The following is an 18052-nucleotide window of genomic DNA, read 5'->3' on the forward strand; positions in this document are numbered from 1 at the left end:
CCGATGACCAATTCACCATGACAGCCCCAGTAATCGGGCATTACGTTGATTATATCCGCATAGGGAGATACTGTGGAAGGCAGTCTGAGTCCGGGCTAGTCCGGGTGGCAGCCTGGGCCAAGCCTGGGCAGCAAGTGGAGAATCTAACGGCCTTCTTTCACGCCATTCGTCGATCCGGCCACGCCATTGACCGACCCAGCGCGGGAATGCTGACCATGAGGACCCAGGTACGCGTGTTATCGGGGGCCGTAGGATTAGTGGTGCGAACTGGGTTGTATGGGCCGGTCTTCTCATTGAACTATATGGGAACTTTCTTCTGTATAGCCAGTGTCATGAGCGATGACCAATTCCGTGGGCGCCCAGCGAGAAGAATCCAATCGCTACGTACGGAGGAGTCGCCAACGTCCAACACCGATTGGACATTCAAACACGGGAAGCCGCAAGCCACATGCGTATCGAGCGATGATTCCACGGACTTATGAAACGCTGCCGACCACCGTTGTGCTTTGAAACGACTTGACAAGGTTGAGTTGGTAGAGGGACGTCCTACTGATAGTGGCCATGGCATGTCGAGGTCGAGAGGTGTTACTGCGAATAGTCCAAGACTAATCCTGCTGTTCGTGAGATGTGTCTGGCTTCAAGAGAAAGATAGGGAATGGCGGTGGGAGAAGCTGCAGCAGCTTGAAGCGCATAGGCTCAGAGTCATGGCACTCCAACTCGCCGGCGCGTCGGGGACGACCGCCAATGTGGCGCGCCTGATCTGTGCGCTCTTTCTCCACGCACCACGACCACCGCTCTTCCAAAACCCTCATATGCTGAGCTGGATTGATGTCTTCTCTCGCATGTCCGAAAATAGCACCACGCATTCAAGTTCAAAAACCCCGGCTTCAAGTTTGGCCAGCGCAAGCCTCCCGCCATCTGCCATCCCGGTCCATCGTCGTTTGAACGGCAAGGCACGTCTCATACACAAGCTCCTATCAAGACCCGTTGCTAGAGGTGTAGTAGATGCTTTGATGGCCGTTCGGGAGCTCGATAGCCAGGAGCCCCAGCCCCTGCTCGTTTGGGGTGCGCAACTTAGAAAACCGGAAGGAACGTTCAGGAAGTTGGATGGACTTGTGGAGGACAAGCTTCAGGTTAGCGGGTTCCTGCACCGGTGAGCAAGTAGCATCTCTTCTAGCGTTTCTACGCATTGCTCCCAGATGGTCTCTGCCATGCCGTCGAGCCCATACTAGCAAGGTTGGGGCATTCGGAGATATGTCATTAGAAGTCTCGAGCTATTCGTACGCGTTTGATATTGTCCCTCCGCATCCCCAAATGCCATCATTGTGCTTTCCATGTCTACGCGTGCAGTGCACGTCCTTAGATTCAGATATTATGCTTGGACCAACGATCGTATGGTTCCAGCACGCAGAGACGTTGCAGCAAGTACTCGTAGTGCATCATCGCATCCAAGAATAGCCGGATGGCAGGCCAACGGCTACAGTGGAGAGATTTTCCTTTGCCGTAGGAATGACTTTCGCTCTTGGCGAACCCGAGAATGTCGAGACGGAGCAGCACATTCTCCATAATCAGAGGGTGCGCCTCCAAAGAACAAGTGGACTGCAGAGTGGATGGGGTGAATGGAGCTTGCGCGTCGGAGAGCCTACGTCGCCGTCGAGGGTCTATAGACCCACGTCACGAACGCACAAGGCTGTTGGTGGTCTACAGACTCGCCAAGAACGCGGTCACATCCCGTCTCGACGCCCCGCCTTCGTCCCAGTCTCCCAACGCCGCCTGTTGCAGCGCCTGCAACCGTGTCCGCTTCTCTTTGCCGTCCTCACCGAACGCCCTCCGCAAGACGTCTCGCGCCTCGTCCTTGACCGCCTCGATGGTGCCGATGGGCGTATACCCCGTCCGGAAGATCTTCCGCAGGCCAGATCCCGAGCGTACCTCTCGGAGGAGTTCGTAGCCGACTTTGTGCACGTCCGTAACGAGTACGGCGTTTACTGGCTGGTCCCCGACGAACGGCCACATGATCCTGGGCAGCAGAGGGTGGGACGACCGAGGCAGGTCAAGAGGTATCGGAGTGCTCACAGCGGGACAGCAGATACAATCGCTTCCGTGAGCCCGTTATGGCCGCCGTGGCTGACATACCATCCGGTGGCCTGAGAAAGCACAATCAGAAAGCGACAATGCTGAGCGCTGGACCTGTTAGCTCACAGGATGGTCGAGAACCATCTGCTGGGGTATCCAGGCCGAGATCAAACCTTTGCCGTAGGCTTTGACCTTCTCCTTTACCTCCTCTGGAACGACACAGCGAGGTGAAGCTCTGCTCATAAGCTAGAAGGACTACGCGTTAGTAGTACGTATAAAGGAGAAATATGAGGCTCACGAAAGGGATATCAAGTTCCATAACAACGTCGAGGAACGCCCAGAGCTTCTCCGATGTCTTCGAGGGGAAGAAAATAGTCCCAAATGATATCTTAAAAGATTTCAAATTACTTTCCAACACACCACCAATTCTCACTTGGCATTACTCACATATAGAAGAGAATAGCCTCCCGAGCGCGCAAGAGTCTCGTCCAAGAACGCCTGGATGCATGCGGACTCAGGGGATTGGATCTTCTCGTTCGCCACCGCCTTTCTCTTGGACGCCGTCGGTAGCAGTGGCCCGACGGTGTACACAGCTCGGCCTGTTTCCGTCATCCAGTCCCTCGTCGCCTGTATGGCTTCCTTCTCCCATGATTGGAACGAAATGAGAATAACCCCGTCGGTCATAGCGACGACCCTGGGTACCAATGTGTTAGTGCGTGGAAGTTACGTGGCCAAGCGCAGCCCGTAAATCGTGTCCTCACTCGTTAACCTTCGGAAAGAACTTTACTATGGCCTCGTCCGGGATATCGAACTGACGGCGTGCACAGCACGTCAGTCGAGGGCCGGTAAATGCTGATGTACTACTCACATCTTGTGGATGTATCTCGTAATCGTACATCGGAGGAAGACTGGGCAGTCTAACGAGGTTGCCGGATTTCGTAAAGAATATCTATGTGCAGACATTTGAGTAGACTTCGACAGGGCCGGTACCAACAAATGACGATGCGTACCTCCTTAACCACGTCGTGGTAGGGCCGGCCCGATTGACGCGATTCTTGTTCGGCCCGAACACGAATATTGCCGAGACCGCCGACATGCACGTCGCCGAATTCATACAAACCGTAGTAAGTGAGTCCGGGCCACCACGAGTATATCTTAACAGAGCTGCCGCTAAAGGCACGCACGACACCAGTATTTTCGAGAGCGAATAGCTGGCAATGAGATACCATGTGCAGAAGAGACAACTCGAAGATGACCAAAGGTACGTACGTCGATGATGGCGACGGTGGGTGCTGGAAGAGCATTGCAGCTGATTCCCGTTTGTTGACAAATCAAGTCCTCTTCTGCCGCCAACGCTTTCCACATGGGCCCTATGAGACCATCTCCGACCATGTCTGCAGAAGGTCCCACGCATACGATCCTGGAAGCACGCGTCGGCGACAGAACATAAGTATGTCGAGACGGACGCTCACCTGAGGCGTTGGGAGGACTCATCGCCCTCGTCGAAGCTACGTCCCGCTTCCCTAATTAGACGTTCAAACATCACAGTAGTAGTCAGCAGCGTAACGTAGAGGTCCGTCTTCATCTTGACGAGGCGGGCGCAGAAGGTGACCAAAGGGCGAACATGGCCTACAAACGTGTCGCAATGAGCATATATCTTCGTCGGAGTGCGCGTGAAGAAAACACACCCCAGGCTTCAATACTGTTAGCAACGAGGTGGGTGAGTGAAATCGCGGTCATGGCAGTAATGCTCGAGAAGCTGCTACATCCACGTCGACTACGCTGTCCTTTTGTACTGCCAGGGGACCGGGTAACATAGCTCGCGAGGCCGTCGAGATGTATGGACGTTTCCGATGACCAACTTACCGTGACAACTCACATACGAATCATGAGGTGGCAGAAAGGCAAGATCCGCGCAGTGTGCGACCAGCCGAGAGAGACACACTTGGGCTTGAAGACGACCGATGGCGCGGCGACCGACGTGGACGATGAGAATGTAAAAAAAACGGCGTTCTTCCGCCGCCCCGATTGAATCCGATGACGTTACTTTATTTCCGAACCACCACGAGATTGCTGAGCCATGGCGAACCAATGTTGTAACGGCAGCGTGCGGCGGTGGCGTGTTCTTAAAGGCTGTGGGCTTCGGCGCAGGAATCGAGAAGGATGAAAACCCCGTATCCAAACTTCCTCAGGCGCATCACCTGATAGGCAATATTCCTCGGGTCCCCACTGCGCAGCTGCACCAACGCGGAGCTCCATGAGCCGAATGTGTTTCGCAGACTCAAGTACCGACTTACCCTGTGCCCTGCTAGACGAAAGAGTCGGCCTGCCAGGCTGCCCGTGACTTAAAACGGCTGGACCATGGTGGGTCGCTCGGAGGAAGCACTGTCAGTGCTGTGTGTACGCGCCCTATGGTTGAATAAAATGCAACGACTTGATTTCGCGTTTCGCTCGTTGCTGCGGCTAAAGAAGAGGTCACTGGTGAGCGCTGAGCTCCGTGACAGAGGCGCTTCTGGCAAAAGTCCAACCAATCGCTTTCGGATCAAAAGTCGGTCGCTACGAGGCCGAGGCAAGCGCCGAGGCAAGCGCCATCGATTCGGTCCGGTGTCGGGCATTAACGGTACTCTTCCCTAGGCAGCCCTTCTACTATCAAAGGTCGGACATGAGTAAGCCCAGAGGGGTCTCCTACCTCTCATAACTTTCGGGCTTGGATCCGATGTTCTACTTTTCTCAAAAGAGCGTGTTTGAAGTATGTTGCTTACATATCTCAATAGTGAAGAGGTACTTTCGGGTCTTGTCCAAACCTACAGGCTCTCCAAGAACGCCGCCACGTCCCTCTTGGACGCTTCTCCTTGTTCCCATTCTGCCGTGGCCCGTTGCAGTGCCCGCATCTCCTTCCCGTCCTCTCCCAGGGCCTTCCTCAGAACGTTCCTGGCTTCGGCTTTGACCGCATCGATGGGTCAGACCGGGGTGTAACCAGTCCGGGAAATCTTCTGCGAACCCGAGCCCGAACGAACCTCAGGGAGCTCGTAGACAATCTTGTGTATGTCCGTGATGAACACGGCGTTGGCAGGCAGGTCGGCCGCGCAGGACCACATGATGTTGGAAGGCGGCAGTCAAGATCCGCCGAGCGCGTCACGAGAAAGGAAAGCTCGCGGCGGGGTGGCGGATGCAACTGCTTCGGTGACGCCGTTCTGACCTCTGTGGCTGACATCATACCATCCTGTTGCTTGAGAAAGTATGATCGGTGTCAAGCGAGGAGTGAACGGGAGGGAGCGGTAGGGCGCACACAGTGCTCACCGTCGGATGGTCAAGGATCATTTGCTGGGGTGTCCAGGCCGGTATAACCCCTCTACCGTCGTAGGCTTGAACACTCTCTCCTACGTTGTCTGCGACCACGATGTATGGTTGATAAAGCCGGAAGGTAGCTCTATCGGCGGCCGCTGAGCGACGGGGATATGTAACAGAGCGTCTTCCGTAGCATCCTGGAACCAATCAGCGGAATCACCGAGCCATCGCGGGAGTAATGCTGACGCACCGCGAAAGATTCTGCAGCAGGGGCGTACTCAGGAGGCCGAGAACTTCGTACGAAACGAAGTTTTCGTTGATGAAAAGGATGGTGTCTCGGGCATCCTCACGACTGGATGTCCGAAGCGGACATCACCCAATAGACAAAAACACCAAGTGCGTTTCTGCTGTCAGAGGCCGGGCGTTATTTGGAGACACATGCGGCTTAGGAAGGCTGTGACATATACTTACTTGCGTACAAAGCGTGCCGGGCGCCTTGAGGCATTTGAGTCTTCAGAGTAACACTGCATGGCAGTAAGGAGGTGAAGGTGGTGTCGGACTAATTGCACGGAGCAAGTCACATACTATGTGTCGCGTGACTTGCGCGCTTGATGAACCTCCTGAAGCTTTGAAATATTCCTAAGCTTAAAGCCAGGCCAAATCTAGAGGACGCTCATGTCAGTGCTCTCGGCTGAGAATGTACATGATAAAAATTTCGTGGATTAATGGGACAACACAGGCTCATGCTGGCGCGGGTGCAGGACTTGTGGACAGTGAGCATCTCGATTCTTGAATGCGCGCATTTACATCCACTTCAGGCCCATTCATCTAAACCTGATCTGGTCACTCGAAAGAAAGACGACTTCAAGGTTGACATATGCGTGAATAGGTATAGTGGCTCGGTCTTAGTCAAGCATGTCCAACGAGCCCGCGAAATCGCGCGCGTGCACCCGGCGCGCCACTTCGGTCTTCACGATCGGCTCCTCCTCCTCCTCCCAGTCCTCCTCCTCGTACTCCTCATCCCCCTCGCGCTTCGCCGCCGTGCCCGTGCCCTGCTCGACGACGACGCAGTTCCCGAACCCGCCCGCCGTCTTGAACGCCACGAGGCACTTCTTGCCGTTCTTGCCGCCCTTGCAGTCGAGCCCATGGCGGAGCTGGAAAAGGAGCTGCTCCGAGCCCGTCGCCGCCGTCGGCGCGTGCTGGCCGTTCGTGATGATCTTGAGGTCCTGGAACGCGTTCCCCGTGCCCGTCGGGTCGAAGCTCGCCTTCACGATCTCGCGCGAGCCGTCGACCCCGCTGTACGGGGCGAGCGACACACAGGCTCGTCAGGACTCAGGGCTGCAGTCTGAGGGGAGGGCGGGAGACGTACGCGTTGAAGTTCGTGATCGTCGCCGTGAAGGTGCGGTCCGCTTTGACGGCGATGGTGGTGGAGGTGTCGAAGGTCTGGGCGATGTTCACGTTTCCGCACGGCGTGCTGTCCGACGGGCGGATGGCGTCGCTGCGCACGGGGGTACGTGTGAGACCGAGCATGGGCTGGATCGTCGCGTGCGCCTCGGCTTGGAGGGTGGCGGCGGCGAGGAGAACGGCAGAGAGAGCGACGGTCTTGGTGAACATGGTGAATAGAAGGATATATGATGAGGGGGATTGTGAGAGTGAATAAAGTCGTGGAGAGGATCCTGCCTCGATTCGTTGAATGAGTCGTGTGTTTGGTCGCGGACAAAGTTTGCAAGAGGCGGCAGCATGGGTTTATATACCGTGCCCGAGTGGCCGCATTTGCCACCAAAGTAGCGCGAGCAGGGGCGGTAATGGGAAATTTGAATAACAGAGGCTGTTGTCACAGCCGGGCACTATTTCAACGATATTCGCCCTACAGCCTCATGAGCGGGGACGTACCGCAAAACACCATCCTGATGACTTACGAGACGGTGTCGGCACACTAACTCCAATGTGATCCAAGTCGCAAGAGCATAATCTTAAGACTAGCTGAACGCTACACGATTGAGCTCGTGAGTGAAGAAGATCAAGGAGGTACACACAGATTGATGGGATCTGGCGAGAATAACGGACTGGGACTTCGACGGGAGACCACGGCGGTCACACGGCACATTTGCCCGAAAATTGCGCCCATCGTGCAATTGCAAACACCCTAGACCAAGGGGCAACATGTTAGCTAAGAAAGCCGTGCAAAGAAAAACTAGGTGTATGAGTCCCGCCCATATGTAACTGGAAAGTGCAGCTTACCCGTTGTGACGATGGGCCGACAAGCACGCTGCATCAACGCTCGAAAGGACCCAAGCGGCGAGGGCCTGCTAGATCGCACACCACGAATTGACTGCCCTCAGTGTTGACCGGCGCGCATCGGGCTGTACATCGGGCTCACCTTGGGCGGCGATGTCGGTCGACGGGAGCTAAGGCTCTCTTCCTGACACTGCGCATTCGCCATTCTTCCACTTCACCAGGCACTGCTCAACACCGGACTCCTCCCCGTTGAGCGGTCGTTTCATCCTCGAGGCCTTCGTGGGCGGTACGCTTCTCCGTAGGCTGTGCGAGTTGCAGAGCGTCACGACTTCATGGATTGTGTTTGGAGGAGCAGAGTGCTTGCATCCACTGATGAGATGCCGCGCCGCGAAGCCCGTCAGTGGTATGCAATGATGAAGAACGCGCGGCGAACAAATACCACCCACACATCTCTGGTTCCTCTGACGCCGCCTCACGCCTTCGAGCGGAAAACGTGGGTGACGTGGTAGTGGGCGCGCGAAACTGGAGATAGATGGGACGAGATGGCGAAGACAGACAGCGACGGAGGACGCCCGTCAGCCTAGGGACCGAGCGGCAACTTCCGATCACTCAAGCGCCGACGGATATGCAAACGTGACTTGCTTTTCTACCATCACCGGCTTCACCAGAGCCATGCATCAACCATATGACTTCAAACCTCTTCGAAATATCGCGGTAAATACCTCACGGTTCGCCCTCAGCCCCCCTCTTGTATGCCATCCGCCACATCCCCCCACCGTGGCGGCTCAGGGAACTACGGTAAGACTTGTCTGTGTCTACGTCACTCATGTTCTTCCCCGGTGCTCCCTCTACTCATCGACATCTTAGGCCTTGCTAGGAATTGCCACGAACGTAGCCGATACGGTTATCTTCTTGTGATCCCACTGCCCCCAAAATTCTCGTCAGCACGACAAGCTCAAGACCACCGTCATGGAGTTGGCACATACCACTTCGCCAGACGTGTAGTAGATGTCCTTTCGGAGGAGCTCCCACACTTCCTCCTCCGTCTCGGCACTGGCAACCATCCACGAGCCGACCACCTTCTGCAATGCGTCGGCGTCACTCGAGCGCGCACCGCTCTGAAGGATGCCACCCGCCGCAACTGCAAGCCTACGTTAGCCGCTCTCCGACGATACGCTCTGCAACCGGAGCGCACCGAGTCGGCCGCTCTCCATAATTGGCCCGTTCTGTTCCATGTGGACCGGAGAGTGCTTCATGCGTTCTGCATACGCATCGGGCAAGTCGAGGATGTGAACGAGGAAGTTGTTCTTCGTGTTGGGCGGTGGGAGAGACATCGTCGTCGCGGTGTCGAGGGAGGACTAGCGGTGAAGATACAGCTTAGCGGCGAGTCCCTCGTGAACCTCTTATACTCAACACTGACATGAAATTATAGATGCCGATGACTCAGGAAGTCCATTCGGGGTCGCCGAACCCCACCCGAGAGCCAGAGAATAGCGCGCATATCCTCATCCCGGTCTTCCGATGTCGGTCTTTCCCATTTTTAAACCGTTCAATTTACACCGATCGGACATTCGGTTAATTCACGAAGCATCTGTGCGCTTTCCATGGCAGCTATAATGACAGGTGTACGACGACAAAAGCGACCAGCTCTATGACACCAATCATAGGATCCTACGTATGTCAAGTTTTTGGGGCCCATCGTGCTCTTTGTAGCCGTCGGCTTGTCCGCATGAGGCAGGTCCATACAACATCACCGCGAACTGCTACCCAATTTGTTCTGTTGTCCATCTGCGCAGAATTCAGACCGTAGCTGCTTGACATGTCATTTCTATAGGACCTGCATAGCATCCCCCACATGTTCCGTTGCTTCTTATCTACGCAGGCTGCGGGATTCCCAAGAACAATGGCGACACGGTCAACTTGTCCCTGTTCCACTGCCACGGCCCATCGTCGTTAGCAAAACATGGTTTTAACGCCCAACAAACACGTACCACTTCTCCAGATGTGTAGAAGATATCATCCCGGATCATCTCCCACACCTCTTCCTCCGTCTCAGCTGAGATGACGATCGTAGACCCAGCTATCTTCTGCCGCGCGTCTGTGTCGGTCGAGCGCGCGCCGCTCGGGAGGAGGAGGCCAGCCATTACTGCCGGCGCCGATCCTCGTCAGCCCTGCTTCGGGAGTGGATCCAGGTTCGTGCACACTTCTCCGAATGCAGCGACATGTGCTTCGCGCGCTGCGCGTCAGGAAAGTCGGGAGCGTGGATGAGGAACCAGTTCTTCGTGTTTGGTTGGATGGACATTGTCGTCGTCGATGGTGTCGTTCTCCTCGGTCTGCGCAAACGAGGAGAACGGGTTAATTACTTTATACTGCTCAACGCCTATATGAAATTCGACGCTCATATGGAATGCCAGACCCTATGACTCAGGCGGCCTTTCGCCCTCACAGTCTTTCTAATCAAGTCCTTCCTTTCAACTACGCCGAGTCCCGACTCGTCGGAAATAAGCCAGGGTGGAACTACAGACCCGAGCTGAATCCAATTTACCACGAGGTTAATACATCCGCTGAACAAGCGATGCTGTCATATCAGTGGTACTATGGTTCGTAGAGCGTGCATACGATTTCCCGATTGTTACGGTCACTTTGCGCGCCTCCGGGACTATCGCGCGCACGGAGCGCCTACGGACCGCTCCGAGGCTAGATTATCGCGGGCGCCCAAGCCAAGGGCAGCACGCGCGTGCATCATCGCGGTCCCCAGCTTCAAGTTGGTGCGTTCACCACCACCTTTCGTGCGCTTCGCCCAGAAGATTCCCGCGCTCAGCGCCCGCTACAGGTGAAGCCATATCACCGATCTCCTCGAGCCTAAGGTACCGCGGTGGCCACCACTCCTCCCTCAACCCAACCACGCAAATTCTAACTTGTGAGATGACAGAACAGAGGTACAGCGAGTCCGCTCAGTCAGTTGTGAAGGAATTTTATCGTACGCGATGTGGAGTACGCCGGTGGCCTTCCTAGGAGAAATTGATGGCGACTCCTAAGTATTTGAAGTGCTTATGTACCCGGCGCACGCCCCTTGGTTTGTCCTTCTTTCAGACTTGTCATTGGCGCACCCGACCAGTCACCAAACACATGGATCTTCGGAACCTCCGGCTGATGAAGTATACACACTTCCGCTTCCAGTCTAACGCCGATCTCGATGGCTCCGAAAGAGCGGTCGCGTCCCGCAAGATTCCGTAAGTATCGTGGCTCGTGCAGCTGAGCTCGACGAGGCCGACTTGACGTCGACTGGATGTCTGTTGCTGGTCGTCGCCCACCGGCGATCTCGGAAGGGCGTGTATACAAGCGCGGAGGAGGCCTCAAGAGGGGTCAGCCGGCAGCGCAGCGTGGGAACAGATGACTCGGTCGCCACAGTGCGCATTCTGATGTGATTTATCTAGCTCTCTATCCCATGGCAAAGCCACCATCCTCCGCCCTCCTCTCGTTCCAGGCCCTGCTGGCCCGCCGCCCGCCCCGTCCCTTCCGCCGCCCTCCTCTCCCCGCCATGTCCGTTGCGCCGTCGCCCAAGTCGTTCACGGACCCGCCCGGATACGCCTTCCCGGCCCACCGCCTCGCCCGCGAGCTCCGCAACCCAGACAAGCGGCCCGTCGTCCTCGTCGCCTGCGGCTCCTTCAGCCCCGTCACCTACCTCCATCTCCGCATGTTCGAGATGGCGAAGGACTACGTCCGCCAGAACACCGACTGGGAGATCGTCGGCGGCTACCTCTCTCCGGTCAGCGACCAGTACAAGAAGCCGGGCCTGATCTCTGCCTTCCACCGGTGAGCATCTTCGCCTTGCTCAGCACGATGTCGCCATTCTTCGCCGCGGTGCTCTACGGGAAACTTCTCAGGAGGGCCGATTCTCGCGCCATATGCTCCGGTCACGTGAGCATGTACCCGGCTCCGAGTTCCGTACACTGCCGTCAGTACCGCCTCCCAGGCTGTCCTCTCTCTCGTCCTGCAGCACACGGTGCCGGTCGAGAGAGCGAGGGCAGTTAGACGTGTTTGGATGTCCACATGGTGTTCCGGGCCCTCCCGGATACTTCTGCCTCACTGCCGTCCGGCCGTGTAGTGCGTCACGTACCCGAGGCTGTCCGTATCGCTTGACCGCTATGTGGACATCGGCCACCTCGTGGTGGCCCTCGGAGTGCACGCGGATCCACCACAGTCCACCGCAGCCTCCAAAATTGTCACAGCAGGCATTCTACGACCGTGTATCGCATGCGCTCACGATGTTCGCGCGGGAGGCCGGCATATCGCCCTCCGTCTGGGTGGCACGTCGTGACCAGCCATGTGTGGAGTATGGGGCTTGCGGGGAGGGTCTCGTGAAGATCTTGTATGACACCCACGAGGCGGATCCACGCTAGGCGAAGTCTACTGCTACGCTGCCAGTCATCTGCCCCACGAACCGAACGCTGACCTCTCGTACCTCCCAGGGTGAACATGTGCTCGCTCGCCGCCGAGCAGACCTCGCAGTGGCTCATGGTCGACCCCTGGGAAGCCGTGCAGGACTACCAGCGCACCGCCGTCGTCCTCGACCACGTCGAGCACGAGATCAACACCGTCCTCGGCGGGATCGCCACCTCCTCCGCGCCCGACGCGCCCCGCGTCCCCGCCCGCGTCCTCCTCCTCGCCGGCTCGGACCTCATCGCGACCATGTCCGAGCCCGGCGTGTGGTCCGAGCCCGACCTGGACCACATCCTCGGCCGGTACGGCGCGCTCATCGTCGAGCGCGCCGGCGCGGACACGGACGCCGCGCTCGACGCGCTCGCGCGCTGGCGGCGCAACATCCACCTCGTCCACCAGCTCGTGCAGAACGACGTGTCGAGCACGAAGGTCCGCCTCTTCCTCCGCCGCGGCCTCAGCGTGCGCTACCTGCTCCCCGCGCCCGTCGTCGAGTACATCGAGGAGCGCGGGCTGTACATGGACGACCCCGCGGCCGCGGAGAAGGACAAGGGCAAGGAGCGCGAGAAGGGCGACGGCCCCGCGCCCTCTGCGTCGCCGTCGTCGTCTGCCGTCGCGGCATCATAACCCGTGCACCTTTGCCTTCGTTCCCGACGCTGCGCGCCATGACTGTGGCGCCGGCGCCGGCGCTGTGTTGCGCTTGATATGTTGAAACTTGGCAGAAGCTCTCTGAATGGCGCTGTACGATTCGCTGCTGGTTGTTGTTGATGTGACCATGTATTCCCCCCGCTCCCATCCCTAGCTCTCGCATTCCACCCCTGGTTGCACACTCCTATTCGTCTCGCATCCCTCCTTCGCACGTAGAGTGCACCGACGCTTGCGCGCGGGCCGGCACGTGCGATTCGCCGTTCGCATAACCCGCCCCCGCGCCGCGCGGTGCCATATTCTATAGACACATAATATTACCCGACGCGCGCCCGTCGAGCGCCTTATCTCTGGCGGCGGTCTATATGACAAACACAAGTACAGCGTGACGGCGCGTGTGGTATCTCCAAGACTACGGCGCGGTCTATCTTTTCTCGCCGCGCTGGCCGTCTACGCGCGCGTCCACACCTCGCGCCCGGCGACCCAAGTGCTTTGCACGCGACCCTTGCGGTCGAGGACGACGAGGTCGGCGTCGGCGCCGGGGCGGAGCGTGCCCTTGCGCGCCTCGATCCCGAGGCAGCGCGCGGGGTTGTACGTCGCGCAGCGGATGGCCTCCCCGAGGGAGCAGCCGGTGAAGCGCGAGAAGTTCCGCACGCACTTGTCGAGCGAGACCACGGAGCCGGCGAGCGTGTCGGTGCCCTCGAGGTAGAGCTTGTCCCCGGCCTTGACGAAGTTCTTGCCGTCCCGCCACGGGTGCACCCCGTCGGGCAGATGCGGGTCCAGGATCTTCATCGCGTCCGTGATGAGGACGCAGCCGTCGGGATAGGACGAGTATGCGAGCTGCAAGGGCGTGCGCATAGGTCAGCCTTGTGCCAGACGTATACGCGACAGGTGGGAAGAACTCACGCGGACGGAGTTCGGGTGCGAGTGGATACCGTCGACAATGAGCTCGTAGAACGGGCGCTCGAAGCTCATCTCCGCGACCTTGCCCTTCGTGAGCCCGAGGTCGGTGAGCTCGCCTGGCGCGAGCACGGGCGTCAGTGGCGGCGTCTGCACGTCGTCGAACGCCTCGGACGTCGCGCCCGCGCCGATCGCAGCCGCGGAGCGCCGGATCGCGGACGGGACGCGCTGGAGGAGTGGGAAGCCAACAGCGACGTGGGCGACGTCGGGTTCGACGACGAACTGGGGGAAGACAGGTGCGGGGACGCGCCGAGCAGGCCGATGATCGATGGGTCCCGGTGGTGCAGTTGGGGCATCGCGTTGAAGAGGTGGGTGATGAGCCGCGCGCCGCCCTGGACGGCCGCGGTCGCGAGCGCGGTGGTGGCGATCGAGTGCCCGATGGAGAAGACGACGCCGCGGCGCGCGAGTTCGGGGATGGACACCATTACGCCATCCACCTCGGGCGCAGCAGTGATCACCCGTACGCCGAGTGCGTCACCCGTGGCCTCGCTGCCCATCAGCCAATCCTCGGCGACAACGAGGTTTTCGGCGCCGTAGACCGACTCGAAGGACTTGATCTCCTCCTTGGCTCCCATTAAAAATTCGGGAGCGTGTGCACCGCGCTTGGCAAGCTGAATGAAAGGTCCTTCCGCGTGCCAGCCGAGGAGCGTCGCGGAGTTCGGCGCGCTGTAAGGGCGAAGAAGGTGAAGGAGCTTGGGGTACAGAGAACGCTCCTGTGTCTGCGAGGGAGATACCGGTGATTAGTACACTGATCGAACATCATAACACAGGAAAAAGAAGCGATGATAACGGGGGATACGTCAGACAGACGGGATGCGGGCGAGATGGCTGCCATACAGCACGACAAGGAAAACCAGATATAGAGGTCACCGAACGCCAACGCGCGCGATAGTGCGTCATGGTTGGAAAGCTGTACGAAGGCATAACGACACCAGACTAACGCACGCCAGTACATCCCCCTCCAACGAATGCACGCTGGAAGGCTGTACGAGACGAACGCATGTGTCTTATGCTTCCACTCGCAACCGCGCACGGGCAACATCGTCGGACGCAAGATGCGCATCCTCCGAGCGTACGCCGCATACCACTCAAACCGAACTAATGACGACCCCCCAGAAACTCAAAGGACGCAATTCCACAATACGCACCCAAGGACGCGAACACAGGCACTCACTCCGCGAGACGCGTAACGCGTCTCACGAGGTGGGGTTTCCCCACAAGTACCCGATCGAAGAAAGGATTGAAGGATGATGCGGTGAGACCTAGAAACTCACGATGATAGTAGGCAGGAGCCTCCCCACGAACGCGTTAGCGTGACTATATGCGCGCCAATAAACATTGCACTCACGACGTGACACCGGTCTCGACAATTTTTTCGGCGACGCGGTGGAGACCCTCCTTGTAGGCGGCATCGTCACCCTCATAGACGGAGAAGTCGAAGTTGTAGGCGCCATTGATCTGAATATCGAGGAATCCTGGGCTGGAGGTCGAATAACATGAGTCAGTGATGTGGCCGAAGAAAACTGTGGGTGCAGAACCTCGAGGGAAATATCGCAGATATGACGGAGGCGAGAAGCAGGTATTAAGGGACATGGAGGGGCAAGGTAGAAGAGGATATGAAGATGTGCACGAGGGGGTTACAGTAGTACGACACGGATATACTCACCTCAGAATGTTACCACCGAGGTCAATGATACGATCGGGACGCTCCTTGCGGAGGAAGAACGTACGCTGGGAGTCGAGGATGACCCCACGGCGCTCGTCGATCCAGAGGTCCTTCTCGACCAGAGCACCGTCCTCCTGGGGGAGGAGGCAGTTCGTGAAGCAGATAAGGCCGTTGGAGGATGCCATAACGACAAGGCCTGGCGGCGAGGCGGAGTGGTGAGGAGGGGGAGGCTACGCTAGCTCAAGGGCAATCGCGACCGACCTTATATACTTATGCACTCTCAACGAAGGACCCGGATCTTTGGACTGCCGCGAGCTCGCATTGGTCTGAGGGCGGAGGCCGCGCCACAGGTCGAGGCCCAGCGCCGAGTCAGTCTTCGCGCTGCATGGCTGAGAATTGAGCAGCATATGGCCGCTAGGTTATCGGCGGATCACGATAGCACGTTGTTGCCTTCGCCGACTGGCCGTCGCGGCGTCCGGGCCTAGTTCCTAGCGCCATCTGAACGTGCTGGAAAGAAGCGTTCGGATTGGATGGAGCTTGTTGGCAGAAGGGGGCGTGAGCAGAGACAAGCGTGGTCGAGAGAGTCATGCTCGCCGGAAGAGACAGCGAGCTCGCGGAGATCAGCGTCTTCGCCACCTTCGCACGCGGCGTCTATCGTGCGGCCCGGTGGGCGCCCGAAAGATTTCAGCGCACGCCATCATGTTCCAAGCTCAGTTAATAAGTTCATCCCAGCCATATGCAACACCAGCATGCGACCCTCAAAGTGTGCTTGAAGTCAGTCTTGCTTTGCCAGTCGTCTATAGCATCCATTTCCTCGACGCTTGATTTGCACACAAGCAAGTCCAGATCCTGGCACGTTGGAGGAAGCCAATCTCGCGACGTGATCATACAAATGCTACTACTAAGCTGTCCATATGAATACAGTCACATTACTTTGGTTGTGCGCCCGTCGTTGCGCTGACCTTCCTGGGTACAGCCTGTTCTCCAACCCCTGTGAAGACCTGAGCAGCAGGCCAGTAGTGAGTACCATAACATAAAAAACCCAGCGAGCTGCGCTCACCAGTGATACTGCACCCCGCAGTGGCGCATGAATACATTGATATTTTTTTCACGGACAGGGCTCGGTTCGCCCAAACCATACTCGCGTACGAGGACTTCTGCAGCACTCGCTGTGCATATATGTGGCCAATGAGCATGATGAACTCTGAAGACTTCATCAGACTCACAAGTGAGAGCGAACATGTGGCTCAGGTCTCGGGAATCCCTCGCTGATTTTCCCTTGGCGTTGTGAATAGAATGAACGTGCTCGCTATGTTTATGTGAGCGGAGGTGGCGTTTGCCCGCCGTGACTCCCTAGAACCACAGGTCAGCATGTGACAGAACCATCCCAAAGGACTTACGAATCATGGAGCTGCTTCTCCAGACGTTCCAGCTCTGCCTGCTGCTCTCGAAGCTCCAATTGAAGCTCCCTTGGAAGATAATGCGGCAGAAGCTGGGCGACGTGCTCCTGCACCAATTTGTCGATATCTTCGAGGACTCCGGCCTCGACTACACGCACAATGAGCACAACTTTGAAAGCATGGAATAAAAAGAGTCGCGTACTGAGGGCAGTCAAATGCTGAAGAACGTCCTTCTCCAGGACCTCCAGACATAGTGCTGAGCAACCGACAAACCAATCAGTAATCACGTTACTCGGACGGCGTGCACCACGCACCCTGAATGTCCTTGATATGCTCTTCCTGTTCGTCCTCCTGTTGCTTCATTTCTGCCTGGACGCTGCGAACACAGTGCTTTTAGAAAGCCAGTGAGCGGGACGAAGGCACGGACACATACGCGACGATCCGCTCGTCCATCCCCTGACCTGGCTGCATGACTTACTGCTTGCATACCAACTGCTCCCAGGGCACTCTGCAAAACGAGATGATGGGCAGATGCTGAAGAGACGAGACAAGAGGAGACGGGACTCGCGCACCTCCAAGCCTCCGAGCGATGCCTGTATATCCCCGAATACCCTCAACGCGTCCTCCGACGCTCCCGCCGCTGCTGCGGTAGTCGTCGGCGCCACTGCGGCTGCGGTGTCCCCCAGCAAGACAGACCTTGCTGGATTCGGCGGTGCTTCCACCATTCTGTGTGGGTCCGCCTGTGAAACTTCTGATCAGAAATTGGCCGAGGGAGCGTCTGGAGAATATCTTGCGCCCCGATTCGGGTGCCTGTGGCAGGGGGGAGGGGGGCGGGGGGCGACGATGAGCGCGATGAAGGACGTCCGGGCTGCTGCTTATATCGATGTGTGCGCCATTGCGGACACGCGTGCGCCACGCGGCAGGACCACGGAGGGGAAGCCGGGGGGCATGGCGAAGAAGCTTCCCAGTGTGCAATGTCATTGCTGGATTAGGAAGTGCCCAATGAGTCCGGAGAGTGGGCACCTGCACCGTGATCTCAGGCCTCAAGGCCTCAGTGCCGGCAGGGTGGACGCTTTGTGCTGTTATTTGCGTACATCAGTGGGTAGATGCGTTCGGACGCTGAGCGGGTTCTGAGGTCACTGCAACACGGCTAGGTCGTCGTGCAAGTGCACAAGCACCTCCGATCGGTGTAATGCCGTGAGTTGCACGAGCAGGTGTCATTTCACCAATCGCCTGAAGACGTCCCGACCGGGATACGGGGACTCATCCCTGGACGGAATGACACATGAAACAAGTGTAAAAAATCAAGCCCGCGGACGCAGAAAAACGCACATCGCAGCCA

The 18052-nt window shown here is 57.7% G+C and overlaps 7 protein-coding genes across 7 annotated transcripts; 2 read left to right on the top strand and 5 right to left on the bottom strand.

The window, feature by feature from the left end:
- Nucleotides 1–17: 17 nt before the first annotated feature.
- On the top strand, nt 18–1157 carry BXZ73DRAFT_78899 (uncharacterized protein; the record flags this gene model as incomplete). Its single annotated transcript, XM_048022956.1, has 2 exons — nt 18–227; nt 525–1157. 2 exons carry the CDS (start codon nt 18–20, stop codon nt 1155–1157), a joined length of 843 nt encoding a protein of 280 aa, XP_047876164.1.
- Nucleotides 1158–1701: 544 nt separating this feature from the next.
- BXZ73DRAFT_103090 (UDP-Glycosyltransferase/glycogen phosphorylase) lies at nt 1702–3813 on the bottom strand (the record flags this gene model as incomplete). The annotated part of the gene is made up of 11 exons (XM_048015471.1): nt 1702–2017; nt 2074–2144; nt 2200–2319; nt 2372–2461; nt 2521–2767; nt 2835–2884; nt 2942–3022; nt 3084–3284; nt 3343–3493; nt 3546–3702; nt 3762–3813. The coding sequence occupies 11 exons, from the start codon at nt 3811–3813 to the stop codon at nt 1702–1704; spliced, it is 1536 nt and encodes a 511-aa protein (XP_047876165.1).
- A 2603-nt stretch (nt 3814–6416) lies between these two features.
- BXZ73DRAFT_3286 (uncharacterized protein) lies at nt 6417–6975 on the bottom strand (the record flags this gene model as incomplete). The annotated part of the gene is made up of 2 exons (XM_048017827.1): nt 6417–6657; nt 6731–6975. Coding segments are annotated over 2 exons (486 nt in total), but the record flags the coding sequence as incomplete, so codon positions are not given.
- A 1487-nt stretch (nt 6976–8462) lies between these two features.
- On the bottom strand, nt 8463–8933 carry BXZ73DRAFT_49637 (uncharacterized protein; the record flags this gene model as incomplete). Its single annotated transcript, XM_048020285.1, has 3 exons — nt 8463–8522; nt 8586–8740; nt 8795–8933. 3 exons carry the CDS (start codon nt 8931–8933, stop codon nt 8463–8465), a joined length of 354 nt encoding a protein of 117 aa, XP_047876167.1.
- Nucleotides 8934–11140: 2207 nt separating this feature from the next.
- BXZ73DRAFT_49604 (Nucleotidylyl transferase) lies at nt 11141–12666 on the top strand (the record flags this gene model as incomplete). The annotated part of the gene is made up of 2 exons (XM_048020278.1): nt 11141–11415; nt 12072–12666. The coding sequence occupies 2 exons, from the start codon at nt 11141–11143 to the stop codon at nt 12664–12666; spliced, it is 870 nt and encodes a 289-aa protein (XP_047876168.1).
- Nucleotides 12667–13134: 468 nt separating this feature from the next.
- Nucleotides 13135–15495, bottom strand: BXZ73DRAFT_103094 (Metallo-dependent hydrolase; the record flags this gene model as incomplete). The annotated part of the gene is made up of 6 exons (XM_048015472.1): nt 13135–13524; nt 13591–13703; nt 13868–14363; nt 14919–14937; nt 14993–15124; nt 15311–15495. The coding sequence occupies 6 exons, from the start codon at nt 15493–15495 to the stop codon at nt 13135–13137; spliced, it is 1335 nt and encodes a 444-aa protein (XP_047876169.1).
- Nucleotides 15496–16194: 699 nt separating this feature from the next.
- Nucleotides 16195–17435, bottom strand: BXZ73DRAFT_78903 (uncharacterized protein; the record flags this gene model as incomplete). The annotated part of the gene is made up of 9 exons (XM_048022957.1): nt 16195–16216; nt 16273–16311; nt 16371–16479; nt 16537–16619; nt 16711–16858; nt 16913–16966; nt 17025–17079; nt 17189–17218; nt 17283–17435. The coding sequence occupies 9 exons, from the start codon at nt 17433–17435 to the stop codon at nt 16195–16197; spliced, it is 693 nt and encodes a 230-aa protein (XP_047876170.1).
- Nucleotides 17436–18052: the final 617 nt, after the last annotated feature.

The sequence above is a fragment of the Epithele typhae genome (genome assembly GCF_022376455.1).
Source record: "Epithele typhae strain CBS 203.58 chromosome Unknown BXZ73scaffold_37, whole genome shotgun sequence".
Classification (NCBI taxonomy): Eukaryota; Fungi; Basidiomycota; class Agaricomycetes; order Polyporales; family Epitheliaceae; genus Epithele; species Epithele typhae.